The following is a 16,790-nucleotide window of genomic DNA, read 5'->3' on the forward strand; positions in this document are numbered from 1 at the left end:
TCCGCATGCCAGAGGATGAGCTGGCTGAGGTCGGAAATGCCCCGCCAGAAGGCTGGGTTCCTTTGGCCACAGCTTGACCACAGCTAAACCACCATTGGTAAAAGGGAAGCGGAAGTTCTCCGACAACACCAATTCTCCTTGCAGCCCTGAAGTCCCACCCCTCTGATCTAGGCGGCGTCTCCGTGGCGACGTGCTGCGATGTGCGGCTGCGCAGGAGTGACGGGCTCGGGTGATCAGGAGGGGGTGTTTTGGTTCTCGCCGCTCGCCGTCCTTTCCAGACTTGGCTGTCTGAAAGCTGCTCGATCCTGCTTTGCCTTTTCTTTCCCAGCCTGGATTTTTCCCTCCTTCCCTTTACGCGCCTCTCTTTGATCAGCTGCCGCCCCGGGTCCGGGCCATTTTCCGGGCCGGGCGCACGAAAGCGCGCGGCCCCGGGGCCCGGTATATGACCCGTCGCCCTGCCGCCCCTCGCTTCCTCCGCCCCATGTGGCTGCGGGGCCACGGCGGCGCTGCCCACTATGGCCCGGAAAGCAGTTAGCAGGAAGCGGAAAGCGCCTGCCTCGCCTGGAGCCGGGAGCGACGCTCAGGGCCCGCAGGTGAGGGCTTACAGGCTAGGGCGATGGTAGAACCCCAACAGAGGCTTAGGGAGTTCCAGCTGAGGACCGGGACCAGGGACCAGGGTGGGACAAGAGCCGCGGCCGGTCCTTCTGCAGTTTACTGACGTGCAGGCGAGCCGGAAGGGTGAAGAGCCAAAAGGAAACTCCAAAATGACGCCTTCCGCTGAAAGTCTGCAGCTAGGGATAGAGCTGGAGGAGAAGCCAGGACCTCCTGGTCCCGCGGGAAACTGAGTTCAAGGGGAGTCTGGGAAGGAGACCGAAGTCAGGCTTCCAGTGGCACACCGTGAATGTGGCCCGATTGTCTCTTAGCAAGGAAACAATCTCCTAAACTGGAGGCTGGTCCTTTTAGACACCTAGAAGAAACACCAGGTGTCATCTCTACTGCCCCCTTTGGAGAGGAGGGCCCGTCGGACTCGGGATTCCGACGCTGGTTACTCTTTTCACCCCGTTGGTATTTGATTTTTCGAATTCTAAAACTGCCCGCAGCGCAAGTCGCGCGGTGTCAGATGAGCGGCCACTGACTACATCCCTAGAAGATCCGGGATCCCACTCTGGCTCATTGAATACCCTTTATGCTCTACGGGGAGCACAAGCGGAGAGGGAGAAGGGGACTGGGTAGAAATGCAGCCCAGGTGGGTTCGGTAATCTGGGCCTCATTTCCTTCCCTGCCAAGGACACCGAGTATATAGGGTTTCTAAGTCCTCCACTTTCCTCAGTGGTCTAGTAAACCTTTCATCCTGTTTACCCATTTTCCAAGTAGGCATCACTGCGAGAACCTTATTTCAGTGCGAGACGAATTAAGATGTACTTTCTGGGTTGTGAGTCTTCCGTTACATTTTTGATTGTGTAAATCCTGAGGGACGAACTCTTGGTTGTTGTTCTCTAATACAGTGGGATTTCTTGTCATCGAGGGAAGTGGCCAAACATCTGATTTCTGATGTTGATTTCCACAGTTTGGCTGGGATCACTCGCTGCACAAGCGGAAAAGACTACCCCCAGTGAAAAGATCCTTGGTGTACTACCTGAAGAACCGGGAGGTCAGGCTGCAGAGTGAAACCAACTACTCTCGGGTGTTACATGGTTACGCAGCACAACAACTTCCCAGTCTCCTGAAGGAGAGAGAATTTCACCTTGGGACCCTTAATAAAGTGTTTGCTTCTCAGTGGTTGAATCATAGGCAAGTGGTGTGTGGCACAAAATGCAATACGGTAAGTGGCAGGAAGACGCTCTCTCTCTTAGGTCTGACATGCATGGCTTCACCTGCTCTAGAGCCTTTCTTATCTGTGCATCGCCCAAATTTGTTTACATTTTCTTTTGTGTAAGCAGATTTGGAATTTATTAAGAGATTTTCAGTAGAAGCGTTAGGACAGAGAGGTGCTCAAGGAAAGAACAAACCCAGTTGTGGGTCTGGGGCTCTTCAGGAAGAAGTGCCCCCATCAGTTTCTTTACTCTCCATTCCTTCTAGTTAATGGCCTTGTCCCCTCTTTTTCTGCTCTTTTTCTCACTTCTGCATCTTTTGATGGTGTCAAATGAACGCATGTCTTTAGTCCCTGGCTCTGTATATGCTTCTGCTTCTGGTGTTTTAGCCTCATCTTTTAAGCAAGAGACCTCAAAGCAAGGACAGAAATTGATGCTCAGAATCGCCATTCAGGATACATGATAGTGGCAACTTAATTGCTGTGTGTCAGCCATTGACATATGTAGAAGTGTTTGGAATTTGGCTGAAAGTAAAAATAAGGCAAATAACTTTTTTTCCGTGTAATAGAATCCAAACATAGCACTTGGATGGCTAGGGAGTAGAATTGCTTAAGTTCCAGGCAGGACTGTATACTGAGAACCTGTCTCAGAAGAAACAAAAAGGAAAAATGAGTAGTTTCCTATAAGAAAGACAAGCCGGGTGGTGGTGAACACCTTTAATCCCACCGCTTGAGAGGCAGAGGCGGATCTCAGTGAGTTGAAAGCCAACTTGGTCTACAAATCAAGTTCCAGGACAGCCAAGACTGTCCTGTTACATAGAAAAACCCTGTCTCAAAAAAAAAAAAAAAAAAAGAAGAAGAAGAAAAAGAAAGAAAAGAAAAAGAAGAACTGGCTGTGGTGGGGCACACCTTTAATCTTAGCACTTGGGAAGCAGAGACAAAAGTGGATCTCTTTGAGTTCAAAGCTAGCCTGATCTATAGAGTTCCAGGACAGCCACGGCTTCATGAAGAAACCCAGACCCAGTCTTGAAAAACAAGATAGAAAAGAAAAAGGAAAAAAAAAAAAAAAGATAAGAAATGGGTACCTGGTGGTGTATTTTAGGGTATGAGCGTTTGTGAAGAAGAGGACATGAGAGTAGGGAACAGTTTTAAAGAGAGTAACAGTTATAAATAATTGGAAGGGAAATGTTATCAGTAAGCTATATAGCCAATATGGTTACAGGCAGGAATAAAAATCAAAAGGGTGGATGTGGTGCTTGTTTAACAATTGTGTATACTAAAATTGGGATGCTGCAGAGAAGGTTAGCATGTCCCCTGGACAAGGTTTTCACACTAATCTCTGGTGTTTGGGGTGATTGGGATAGAAGGATACAAGTGGCAAAACATTACAGAAATGGTAGATGCTAGAAGAGACAGGACCCCTCCCTCCATTTTTAACTCACCTTGTGTGAGTAGACAGGGAATGTTATATGGTGACTCTGGACCAAAACATACTTGGGGTTACTTAAAAGAAAGATTACTCTACATCAAGAAAATCTTGGGCCAGTGACATTGTTTAATAGAAAGAGCTTGCCACCCAAGCCTGGCAACCTGAATTTGATTCCCAGAACCCACATAAAGGGTGGAAGAAGAGAACTGATTCCTTAAAGTTGGTTTTTCTGACTGCCACATGCCTGCCATGGCACACTTTCTGAGAGACACACCACACTCAGCAACACAAACACTAATAATAAATTTTAAAGAGAGAGAAAAAAAAAAAGTTGGGTGCTCAGTGGGCAAAAGCTACCAAGCCTGCCAAACTGAGTTTGACCCTCAAAACCCATGTGATGAGGCTGGAGAGATGTCTCAGGGGTTAAGAACACTGACTGCTCTTCCAGAAGATCTGGATTCAATTCCCAGCACCTACATGGCAGTTCACACCTGTCTGTCACTCCAATTTCAGGGGACCAACACCCATGGCAAAAACACCAATGCACATAAAAATAGGAACCTGTGTTATGGAAAGAGAACAAACTACCATAGGCTGAATTGCACATGCTTGCTGTGGCATGAGAACCCACTGCCAAATATAAATAATTTTTTTAAAAAAGACAAAAACTATTTAAGTACCTTAAGTGTCTTTATAAAGACCATAGGCAAAACTTTAATTTTGAGGAAGGAAATAATACTATGGTGGTTGGAACCAAATTTTCACTTCTGTTAATGGCTGTTTATTTTACACACAACACTTTCAAAACTATGTTCTGGTAGCAAGGCTGCACAAAACTTCCTTTTTTTGATTACAGTTGTGTCCCAGTGATTTAGGAAACTGCCATTGTTGACACTTCTTTGACCTAGTCACAATATTTTGAAGGTAAGCACACATAGGTTTGATTCCCATCCCCACATGTGGCTTTGTAACTCTAGATCCAGGAGACCTGATGTCCTTTTCTGGCCAATGAGGGCACCAAGCACATGTGTGTTGTTTAGACATACTTGCAGACAAAACGCCCATACATAAGTTTTGTTTTGTTTTAAATTTACTCTTAATATCTACTTCTGTTTTCCTAATTTAAAAATCTATTTTAGCCAGGCAGTGATGGCTCAGGCCTTTAATCCCAGCTCTCAGGAGGCATAGCAGGCAGATCTCTGTGAGTTCCAGGACAGCCAGAATTACACAAAGAAACCCTGTCTCTTAAAAAACCAAAACCAGGGGCTGGAGAGATGGCTCCGAGGTTGAGAGCACTGACTGCTGTTTCAGAGGTCCCCAGTTCAATTCCCAGCAACCACATGGTGGCTCACAACTATAATGAAATCTGGTGCCCTCTTCCGGCCTGCAGGTATACATGCAGGCAGAACATGTAAAAACAAAAACAAAAACAAAAACAAAAAAACTTAAAAAAAATAACTTACTTTCATTTTTAAAAATTTCATGTGAGAGCCGGGCATTTGTGGCATATGCCTTTAATCCCAGCACTTGGGAGGCAGAGACAGGAGGATCTCTGTGAGTTTGAGGCCAGCCTGGTCTACAGAGTGAGTTCCAGCACAGCCTCCAAAACAATACAGAGAAACCCTGTTTTTGGGGGGAAATTTTTATGTGTGTTAGTGGGTCTACATTTTCCACAATGAGCATGTGGAGGTCAGTTCATAGGTCATGGTTCTCTTCTACCACATGGGCTCCAGGGATGGAACTCAGGTCCTCAGCCTACTGAGCTCAGTACTAACTTCATCTGTCCTTTGCTGGTTCTCTTGACTTCATCTATTTGTCCTTGCTGTCCTGGAACTCAGTGTAGACCAGGCTACCCTTGACCTCACAGACATCTGTCTGCTTCTGCCTCCCCAATCCTGGGATCACAGTTCTGGGCCCCTAACTTAGACATAATACCTATTTCTGTCTTCCCATATCTTCATGACTTAAAATGCTTGGGAATAGTGTAGGCTGTCTTCTTTTGTTGTTGTGTTTTGAGACAGGGTCTCATGTAGGCCAGGTTGGCATCTTCTATTTTACTATATAGCCAAGGATGTCTTTGAAAATCCCAATCCTGTCTGATAATTGCTGGGATGATAGACAGGTACTACCACACTTGGCTGTCTTCTTTATTTTTTTCCCCTTTTTATGTGTATGGGTACTTTGCCTGTATGTATGTATATATGTGTGCCTTGTGTGCAGAGTGTCCGAGGAGGCCAGAAGTGGGTATTGGATTCCCTGAAACTGTAGTTACAGATGTTTGTTAGCCATCTCGTGGGTGCTGGGAATCAAACCCTGGGTCCTGTGGAAGAGCAGCCAGTGCTCCAGAACCAGCTGGTTTTTCTTTTTGTTGTTGTTGGTATTTTTTTTGGGGGGGGTGGAGGACAGGGTTTCTCTGTAGCACTGGGTGTCCTGAAACTTTGTAGACCAGGCTGGCCTCGAACTCAGAGAGATCTGCCTGTCTCTGCCTCCTGAATGCTGGCATTAAAGATGTATACCACCATGTCAGGCTCTCTTTTCTTTTTATAGGTTATTTTTCTCTCTACTCAGCTTCTAGAACCAAAGCAGGGCACCAAGAACAGTTTTTCCCCCTTGGCTTTGTGACATTGACAAATACTTCTATTTCCTTTGGTGTTTAGTTCTGTTGGGGGTAGGGTGGGTTGCAACCTGGTCTTAGGTAGCCAAATCCTGCCTTGAGCTCCTGAACTTCTTGCCTCTACCTCCCAGCTGCCCTTGGCTTTGTTTTTGTAAATAGTAATAGCATTGTCTGGTCTGCTAGTCCTCTGGAAACTAGCTGGCTGAGACCCTAGCACTTGAGGCTGAGGCACATGGGTCTCCTGAGGAGTTCATTATCTGATGTGCCAGTTCAAGGTTGCAAACTATCTGGGAGGCTGAGGCAGGTGGATCTCTTGAGTTCCAGGCCAGCCAGAGCTACATAGTGAAACCCTGTTTCAAAGAAAATAAAAAGAAAACTATGATCTGTGAGGGAGATTTTGATTCCAGAATGACCAGGCTTCAGGTGTCTAAAGAGAGTTGGAATGTGCTAGACTGGAAGCCTGACCATCTAAGATTTTACTTTACAGGGTTTGTGAGACATGGGGACGAAATAATTAGGGTACTGCTCCAGGGAGAGAAAAGTCCAGGAGGAATTGCTATGGATTTTACTACGAGAGAGAATGGACTAAATCCAGATGATGGAGGGAGACGGTAAAGAGAGAAGTGTAAGACATTAACCTGAGATAATGTTGTGCTTTTATCAATCAGTTGATATTTGGGAGAAGGTAAGTCTGTATTGGGAGTTACTAATTTACAAGATTATTGAAATTTCTATATTATATGGAATAAAAGACACCTTTGGCTTCAGTCCCATAACCCTTACTTAAAATTTCAAAATTTATTTTGTATGTGTATTTTCTGGGCAAGATGTTCTTCGTTTTTCTGTGAATTTTTTTCAAAGATGAGCACTATTGAGACAAAATGGTTAAAAATCTTTGATCTTTAAAAGAGGAATTACATGCCTACCCTTGGAGGGAAAACCTGTATTTACAAGGCCAGAACTAATACAGAGCAGACTGGGAGCCTGGTGGAAAACAGAGTACAGACAACAGTCAGGTGTTGCAATAGAAGGGTCTGACGTGCAGTAGAGGTGTTTTGTTTATTTAGAAAGGCTTTTGTTGTTGGGCTTTTTGTTTGGAGTTTTGTTTGTGATAGGACCTCATATGGTCTAGGATGGCCTTGAACTACTCCTGGTGTTAGGGTTGGCCCCTGGCTCTAGCTCTCAAGTACTGCAATTATTGGCACAAATCACCCCATGTGAAGCTAGTTAGTTTTTGAGATGGGGTTTCCTTTCCAATGTAGCCCCTGCTGCACTGTAGATGAGGTTGTAAACTAACTCTAAGTAGTTTTCCCTGCCCCTGCTTTCTGAGTAAGACACCATGCCTGGCAGAGAGATTTAAGTTACAGCGGAATTCATTTCTCATAATGCCCTCTAGCCAAAAACTACCAGGGAGCCATGTAGTGGAACAAGTGAGATAACATCTTTTGGTCTAGGTAGAGATAACCTCTGTGTGGGAGGGAGGGGGCCTCCCCTCTAAGAGGGTATCAGACAGAACTTGGAAAGGATTTGTGCCAGGTGCTTTTGGGGGGAAATCTTAAGGAAATAACTCTGCTCTGGATGGGATACTGTTGTGAAGTGAAAGGTGAGTTCCTCCTAAATCCTTTCTAGAATGAAGGTAAAGCTATAGCTGGTAATGATGAAGCAGCCGCTCTTATCCATCAGGTTAAGGACATGTTTAATCTGCTGTGGCTCTGACAGTAGTCACGCTTGATCTTTATTTGAGATGAGTAGAGAACGGCCTGTTCTGATGCTGATGAACACCAAAGCCAGATATCAGGCTAGCTCTCAGGCTGCTTTTTCTTTCTCTATGTCTCCTAAAGTCATGGTCATAGATACGTTGCTGAGGTCACAGATGGACTTTGTAGTCATGAAGTATAGAATTTAATTGCTGCAGCTGGTTGTCGAATAGAAGGGAGAGGTTTTAGGCAACCCAGTTTTGGAGGTAGGATGGTTAAGCATCAGCACTGAGAAAGTGGCTGTAATATTAATGATTTCTGAGATTATCTGCTCAGAGTAACCAAAATCATAAAGGCATAACATGGCAGTCACTGTGACACATGAAACAAATAGCTCACTTAGTTTTCCCTGGCCAGATATTATTCAGTTCCCCTGATACATACTTTTTTCCTTTTATGAGTGAGTGTGTGTGTGTGTGTGTGTGTGTGTGTGTGTGTGTGTGTGTGTGTGTGTGTACACATGCATGTTGTTATATCTTTGAGACTGGATTTCATTGTGTAGCCATGGGTAGCTTGGAACTTGGGTAGATGAGGCTGGTCTTGAACTCAGAAATCTGCCTGTCTCTGCCTCTTGAGTGCTGAGATTGAAGGCATGTGCAATAGTGGGATACAGTCTTTTAGAGGAGGGTTTATTGGTCAGATGTGGCTGTGCTGGCTTATAATCTCAATTACTTCAGAGACTGACTAACTGAGGGAAGAAGAGCAAAAGTTTTTGATCAGCAGGGCTAGAGATGGCTCAGTGGTTAAGAACACCTGCCTGCTTTTGTGAAAAGTTGAGGGCTATATCGCCTGCCTTCCTATCAGCGGGAAGCACTGGACTTGATTCCCAGCACTTTTTTTTTTTTTTTTTAACTTTTTGTTTGTTTGTTTTTGTTTTATGAGACAGTTTCTCTGTAGCTTTGGAGCCTGTCCTGGAACTCGCTCTGTAGATCAGGCTGGCCTCCGCCTCCTGAGCACTTAAAACTATATATGGTGTTGCACATTTATAATCCCAGTATTAGGTAGAGAGAGATAGGAACATCTGGAATTTAAGGCAGTCCTTGGATACATAGCAAATCTGAGGACAATTTAGATGACGTAAGACCCTATCATTAAAAATAAATTAAAAATAGGGCCTGGAGAGATGGCTCAGGGGTTAAGAACACTGACTGCTCTCCCAGAGAATCTGGATTAAATTCCCAACACCCACATGGCAGCTCACACCTGTCTGTAACTCCAAGATCTGACACCCACAGAGATACATGCAGGTAAACCACCAATGCACATAAAATAAAAATAAATTATTAAGAAATTAATAAGCACTCGAGAGGTTGAGGCAGGAGAATCTCTGTGAGTTCGAGGCCAGCCTGGTCTCCAGAGAGAGTGCCAGGATAGGCTCCAATGCTACACAGAGAAACCCTGTCTCAAAAAACCAAAAAATAGAAAATAATTAGTAGAATTCCTAGGGGTAGCCTTATCCTCTCTGAGGAATAGATGGAAGGTGGTGGGGGGTAGTGGGAGAAGAGAAGGAACTGTGATTGAAATAAAAAATTAATGAAAACAAAACAAAAAGAAAATAATAATAATAAAAATAAGGCCAGGCGATGGTGGCACACGCTTTTAATCCTAGCATTTGGGAGGCAGAGGCAGGTGGATCTCTGTGAGTTTGAGGCCAGCCTGCCTGCCGAATGAGTTTCAGGACAGCCAATGCTACACAGAGAAACCCTGTCTTGAAAAAGGAAACAACAACAACAACAACAAAAAAAAAACAAATAAAAGATAAAAGTTCAATGTTAGCCTGAGCTATAGAATGAGTTTAAGCAAGCCCAGGCCAGTTAGTGAGACCCTGTCTCAAGATAAAATGTAAGGGCAATTGAGGTCACTAAGGGGTAAAATACATATTGTGCAAGTGGAAACAAGGTAGAAGATGAGCTAACTTCCTAGTGTTGTGCAGCCATGGCATGTGTGTGCCATTACCCTCACACTCTCTCACACACACACACCATACTAAACGGGAGCTGGAGCTATAGCTGGGTAGTAGAATGCAAAGCCTGAGGTTCAGTCTCCCAGTATTAGAGAGGGGGTCCAGGTGCAGATTGAGCAATTAAGTGCAAGACCACTCAGAGGGGCTCTGGAGGGGCAGGGGGGTTATGGTAATAGCTCAAGAGATAAAGTGCTTGCCTAGTGCAGTGCCCTGGTTTAGACCCTTAATATCCACCCACCCACCCCCCAAAAAAGGTGGCACATCTGTAATCCCAGCTATTTAGGAGGTGAGGAAAGAGGTTCTCCAAGAGAAAGCCTGAGTGATGTAGACTACATATCTCCAAACATTTAAACAATAATTGTATTGGACTTCGCCACCAGGCATATGTATCTTTATTCTCCCCCTCCCCCCTCCCACAGGCTAACAGCAGTACTATCAGATGAACATATTTTATAGTTAGTGGAGAAACCAAATTATCCTCCTCCTCTCCCTCTACGATTACAGAATTAGTGCTTTCCTTATTTTTAGGACTAATTTTGGTTTTGTTTTGGTGACAGGGTAGTGGAGTCTCAGTAAGTGGTCTTGGATAGCCTTGAACTTGATATATAAAACAGGCTAGCTTAGAACTCACAGAGTATTCCTACTTCTGCCTCCCTAGGGTTGGGATTAAAGATGTGGCTACCACTTCCAGCCAGACAATTTGATATTGGTTGTTTTGTTTTTGTTTTTTGAGACAGGGTTTCCCTGTGTAACCTTGTCTGTCCTGGAATTCACAGAGATCCACCTGCCTCTGCTTCCCAAGTGCTGGAATTAGCAGGCAGTTTGATTTTTATTGGGAGGATATTTAGGTATAGGGTTGCCAGGTTGCTAAGTTATTTCTCTTGGTGTGTGTGAATGTTTCTAGTTGGAAATGTTTCTGTGTCCCTATTTTATATTCACTAAGTTTCTGTGCAAACTTGATCCATGTGTAAGGCTTTAGGAAGATCAGGAGTTAATGAGTTTATGCCCCTTATGTGCAATGATAGTAGACTTGTTTGTTACTGCCTTTTGTCTTTTGGAAAGCATCTCTTGGATGAGATTTGGGCATGTTTAGTGTAGCCCTTTGCTCTTTTTAGGCTATCCTTGTTATGTAAGGAAACTAATGATATTCCTATATTCCCCAGCTTGTGCTGGGCATGTACCTTAGAAATGCTCTGCCTAGCATGACGAGGGCCTGGTTTCATCCCCAGCACTGCAGAAAATAAGGTAGGATCTGAGCATGGGGAGTAGGAGGAAGGGCAGCTTTCCTCCTTTAGGATATTGATGGTTTCTTTGTTCTCCAGGAGATGATAGACCTTGGCTCTGCTCTGTGGGGCCACAAATCACGTTCTTTCTCTACATCTCCAGTTATAATCCTTAGATGCATGTAAACCCATAGATACACTACCATGCATTTACAAACACTGGTACTTCCAGTTGATAAATGACATTTGTATAATTTGATCTGATCTGAGCCCTTTATTTCAGGAGTAGTTCATTTGCGGTTTCAGCTGCTGGGTACTGAACAGAGAAGGAAGATGTTGCCCCTTTTGCTGCTCATAGCCTTAATCCAAGCTGTATCTTTGGTATGCATTATAGTCAGTACTGGAATTACAGGGGTGTGCCACCGAGCCGCTGGACATTTTTCTGTTAAATCCCAGTATGGTTGATGAGAGGTTGCGATGGGGTGCTGCTCAGTGGCCAAACATGGACTTACTATGCCTAATACCAGCAAGGAAAATGAAAAGAGTGGGTGGGAGCTTAGACAAATAAGAGTTTGTCCTGATCCGGGCATTGGTGGCGCATGCCTTTAATCCCAGCACTCGGGAGGCAGAGACGGGCGGATCTCTGTGAGTTGGAGACCAGCCTGGTCTCCAGAGAGAGTGCCAGGACAGGCTCCAAAGCTACACAGAGAAACCCTGTCTCGAAAAAAAAAGAGTTTGTCCTGGTGACATCCATAAGTATTACTTCCCTTCCTGAGCCTGAAGCACAGGACTGCTTTTTCCTGTTCTTGAGAAACACAATCTGGATTGTCAGGTTTCTTTACATTAAACCATACTTCTCAGACCTTTTACTGAAATACCCCTAGACTGACAGTACTGGGCCAGTATGAAATAGCCTTGGAGTTCTAAGATAATCTTAAAAATATCATAAGTGTTGGTGCCTTTAATCAGTGCTCAGGGAGTCAGAGGCAGGCCACTCTCTGTGTTCAAGGCCAGCCTAGTCCACAGAGCTCGTTCCAGGACAGCCAGGGATACACAGTGAAACCCTGTCTCGTATATTTTTCTTTATTAAATACATATATATTTAATAAAGAAAAATTGTATTAATTTAAAATTAATTGTATTGTATTAATATAAAAATACCTTGTTTGTGGGAATGTGTCTCAGGAAAGTTCATGAGGCTCAGGGTTTGGTCCTCAACACACATACACACACCCTGAATACTGTATGGAGTGTGGAAACGTCTGTCTACTCATCAAATGAGTACTCCCAGATGAGGTACTGGTTTCTTGCAGAAACCAAAGCACCACATACATATACATGGTACATTTATATTATAAGAAATTTGGACACAGCATAAATGTTGAAGAACAGGGAATTTATTCATTAAATGCTAGCTTATGTGGTGAAGTACTCTATAGCCATGAAAAACTAGAAAGCTGGGAATAGTGGCATGCACCTATTATTTCTGGCACTTGGGAGGTAGAATCAGGAGTTCAAGATCATCTGCTGAATGGCAATGGAGGCTAAGAGGCTACATGAGACCTTGTTCTAAAAAAGAGACAAACAGTAAGTGGTGTGACCAGCATCTGTTGGTACAGGCTTATAATCCCAGCACTCAGGAGCTAGAGGGAGACAGCTGTCTATGAGTTCGAGACCAGCCTAGTTTACATACTGAGCTCTGGATAGCCAGGGCTATTTGGTGAGACTTTTTTTCAAGACAGGGTTTTTCTGTGTAGCCCTGGTCCTGGGAATGAACTCAGCACTGGGCAGGGTGTTAAAGAACTCACAGAGATCCACCTGCCTCTGCCTCCCAAGTGCTGGGATTAAAGGATTAAAGGCATGGACCACTACCACCTGGCTGAGGCTCTGTCTTCAAAATAAAAAAATAGACAAAACAAAATCAAACTTACTGGGCTATACAGTAAGTTCAAGACTAGCTCTGGACAGTGTAATTGTCTGAGGACACTCCACCTCTCCCCAAAATGTGTAGAAATACCATGAAGCCCTGGTTCAGATCTGAGCAGACATACACAAATGAACTGTGGTGTGCCAGCATGATGGTTCAGCAGGTAAAGGCATTTGGCATCAAGTTTGAACTGAGTTTAACACCTGGGACTCACTGAAAGAAGGAAAGAGCTAACTCATGCAGGATGTCATGTGACCGCCATAGGTATACATACCATGTTACTTGTGTGTATATGCCCAAACGCGCACACTCGAAACATGAGCACAAATAAATATGTGATCCATTACTGAGAGGTATTATCTAGGTTAGGTTAATTGAGGTGGAAAGACCTAACTTAATTGTGAGCAGCACCACTCCATGGGGTAGAACAGAATAAAAAGAAGGTGAGCACTAGCATCGTCTCTGCCTCCTGACCATGGGTGTAAGGTGACCAGCTGCCACAAGTTCTTGCTGCCATGACTTTGCCATCACCAAAAGACAGGACCTTGATCAGGGAGCCAGAGAGCCCCTCCCTTCAGCTGCTCTTGTTGGGGGTTTCTTGCTGCAGTGAGACAGGTGACTCACAGCATGTTTTCCTTCTTGGCACACTGACTGTGTTGTTTCTTGGCCTTAGCTTTGTTCTTTGTTGTTTTTGTTTGATACAAAGACTGAATTCTGTCTTCCTACCTGATAATTTATCTTTTTTTTTTTTAATGTCAGTATCAAGATTTCTGTATTTATTTACATTGGTGGGTGTGGAGTTCTGAGGAAAACATTTGTGAGAATTGATTCTCCTTCCACCTTGTGGGCATTGGGATCAGACTTGGTGTCTGACTTGGCAGTAGGAGCCTTCACCCACTGAGCCATCTTGCTGACCCAGTGTAGTGTCTGGGAAACTGGTACACATTTGCTCTTCTTTCTATATTGGATTCCATTCTAGAAATGGAACCCTGTGTTTCTAGTAACTTTTGAAAACCATTGTCCTGTGGGTGTGTTTATGTGTCTTCACACCCCCCACCTGCATACATTGCTTATTAATCTTACGTCTTTCTCAATAACAATCTTTGCCTGCTCTTCCCCCTGTCCTAGTAGGGAAAACTCGGGGAGCCAGAGCCTGAAACTTCTCTCCATGTGCTGCCAGTTCCTGGCACTGGTCGCAGTAGGTTAGTGTGGACTCGCCCCACTCTGGGTATGTAAGAGGGATTTGCATTGAAGCTTCTGCCCGTGTCATTGTGGAAAGCAATTCTGTGCCAGGTCACCCACATACCTGGGCTTCCCTGTGAAGAGGCAGGGTGGTGAGGCGAAGATGTAGATAAGATTTTGATTTTCTGAATTCCAAGTTACCTCAGTTTTGTTTTTGTTTTTTTTTTTTTTTGACACAGGATTGATTTACTGGGATTGTTTTGTGAAAATCTTAATACATAGTTAAGAGTGAATAAATATTTTTTATGAGTTTTTTGCTGTTTCTTTTATTTTTTATATATTTGAATTACAAACAAGATTGAATTACATGGTGATCCCAGTTCCCTTCTCCCTCCCTTCCTCCTCTACCACGCCCCCAACTAAAATCCTACCTATCCTATGACCTTTCTTCTAATCTACACCTGACTCAACCTTTCTGCTCCCTCATGACCTCTGCATCCTTCCTTTTCTTCCCTTCTCACTCTCGTAGCTTCCTCCCCCCTCTTCCCATGCTCTCAATTTGCTCAGGGGATGGTGACCCTTTCCCCTTCTCCAGGGGACAAAGTTTGTCACTTTTAGGGTCTTCCTTGATTACTAGTATCTCTGGCAGTGTGGATTGTAGGCTGGTAATCCCTTACTCTATGTCTAAAATCCACATATGAGTGAGTACATACCATGTTTATCTTTTTGTGACTGGGTTACCTCGCTCAGAATGGTTTCTTCGAGTTCCATCCATTTTCCTGCAAATTTCAAGATTCCATTGTTTTTTCTGCTGAGTAGTACTCCATTGTGTAAATGTACCACATTTTCTCTATCCATTCTTCGGTTGAGGGGCATCTAGGCTGCTTCCAGTTTCTGGCTATTACAAATAATGCTGCTATGAACATGGTTGAACAGATGTCCTTGTTGTATGAGACCTCAGTTTTTCATGGGTTTTTAAGCCTTTCTTAATACCCTGTAAAAGTAATAAAATAATTGTATACTATTTTAAAATTTCTTTTACTTAGTTGTGTGTGTGTGTTTATAAATGTGTGCATGTTAATGAAGAGGCCTATATAGGCCAGAGGAATTATTTCCCCTAGAGCTGGAGCTATAGGTGTTTGTGAGCCACTTTACATGGTGGTGGGAACCAAACTCGGGTCCTTTGCAAGAGCAGTGCCTGTTGTTAACCACTGGGACCCCTCTAGCCCCTTGTTCTTTGTTTCTGTGACAGGCTCTCAATGTAGCCCAGGCTGTCTTCAGAATTCTGTTCCTCCTGCTTCTGCTTTGCAAAGTGCTAGGATTCTAAGTTTGTGTCAAGTGTTTGTAGTGCCAATAAGAAAGACTGAGGGGCCAGCAAGAAGGCTGGGTGGGTAAAGGTGTGTGTTTCTCAGGGTGAAGACAGACCTGTGAAGACAGACCTGTTCAATCCGCCCAGAATGGATGGTTGGTTGTTTGCTTTGGGCTTTTGCGGGGAGGTTGGTTCTTTTCAAGACAGGGTTTCTCTATGCAACCTTGGCCATCCTGGGAACCTGCTCTGTAGATCAGGCTGGCCTACAGAGATCAACTTGCCTCTGCATCATGAATGCTGGAATTAAAGATGTGGACCAGTAGCACTGGGCTGAACCCCCCAGAGTAGGAGAGAATTAATCCCATGTTAAGCTTGAACAAAATTTAATTCTTTTTCTTTCTTTCTTCCTTCCTTCCTTCCTTCCTTCCTTCCTTCCTTCCTTCCTTCCTTCCTTCCTTCCTTTCTACCTTTCTTTCCTTCCTTCCTTCCTTCCTTCCTTCCTTTCTTTTTAAGTCTACAGCACCTGGTATTACTAAGGTGGTCTCCCATCCAAGTACTAACCAGTCCTACCCTGCTTAGTTTATGAGATCAGAGCAGATTGGGCAAATTCATAGTGGTTTGACCACAGACAGAATCTGTTTCTAATCTGTTGGAATAAAATGTTAAGCTTTAATCTTAAGTCATTTTAAGTTACTTCATGTTCCTTTGACTAATGGCCTTAGCCATGCCATTAATAATTCCAAGAGTCCTGCTGGGTTTGGCAGTGCACACCTTTAATCTCAGCAGAGGTGAATCCATGTGAGCCTCAGGGCCAGATTGGTCTCAGTGAGTTCCAGGCCACTAAGGGCTACACTGTGAAACCTTTTCCCCAAAATAAATGAATGCTAGACATAGTGGTATATGTACTTGGGAAGCAGAGGAAGACAGATCTCTGTTAATTGGAGGCCAACCTGTTCCAGGCTCACCAAAGTGAGACCTTGTTTCAAAACAGAAAACAACAATGAAAATTCCCAGGGTCTGCTATATAGTAGACTAATTAAACGTTCCACAGATAATTGAACAAATGGGTGTTTGTACTCATTGTTGACCACATTAAGTAGCAACAATGTTTTGTGTTGTCTTTCTCTTGCAGCTCTTTGTAGTGGATGTCCAGACAGGCCAGATCACCAAGATTCCCATTCTGAAAGACCGCGAACCTGGAGGTGTGTCTCAGCAGGGTTGTGGTATCCATGCAATAGAGCTGAATCCTTCTAGAACACTCCTAGCCACTGGAGGAGACAACCCAAACAGCCTCGCCATCTATCGGCTGCCTACATTAGATCCTGTGTGTGTGGGTGATGTAAGTTTTTCCATTGGTCTTTGTGAGAACTAACCTTGTTTTAAAACATGGATGCTCTCCTAACCTAGAAAGGGGTGGTTTTCTCTAGATTTCTTCTCACATGAGGGTGAGGAGTAGAAGAGAGAGCAGAGTGGAGATTGGGATGCCATAGGTAAGAACCAGAGACTTGTGTTTGATAGAAGGGACAGATGGCACATCTCTGTGGCTAATAGTGGGCTGTTTTTCAGTTCACAGGGT

General features: G+C 44.2%; 1 protein-coding gene across 2 annotated transcripts in view; it reads left to right on the plus strand.

The window, feature by feature from the left end:
• Positions 1 to 201: 201 nt before the first annotated feature.
• Dcaf12 (DDB1 and CUL4 associated factor 12) overlaps positions 202 to 16,790 on the plus strand; it is a 29,039-nt gene continuing 12,450 nt past the window's right edge. The window contains exons 1-3 of one of the 2 annotated variants that reach the window (XM_027403351.2): positions 202 to 593; positions 1,568 to 1,822; positions 16,347 to 16,553. In XM_027403351.2, the coding sequence (XP_027259152.1) occupies positions 516 to 593; positions 1,568 to 1,822; positions 16,347 to 16,553 (540 nt within the window). In that variant the 5' untranslated portion in view covers positions 202 to 515. Of the gene's footprint in view, positions 594 to 958; positions 1,247 to 1,567; positions 1,823 to 16,346; positions 16,554 to 16,790 lie in introns of those variants that run through there. The other variant, XM_027403352.2, reaches the window with a different exon arrangement.

This window comes from Cricetulus griseus, chromosome 2 (assembly GCF_003668045.3).
Source record: "Cricetulus griseus strain 17A/GY chromosome 2, alternate assembly CriGri-PICRH-1.0, whole genome shotgun sequence".
Taxonomy (NCBI): domain Eukaryota; kingdom Metazoa; phylum Chordata; class Mammalia; order Rodentia; family Cricetidae; genus Cricetulus; species Cricetulus griseus.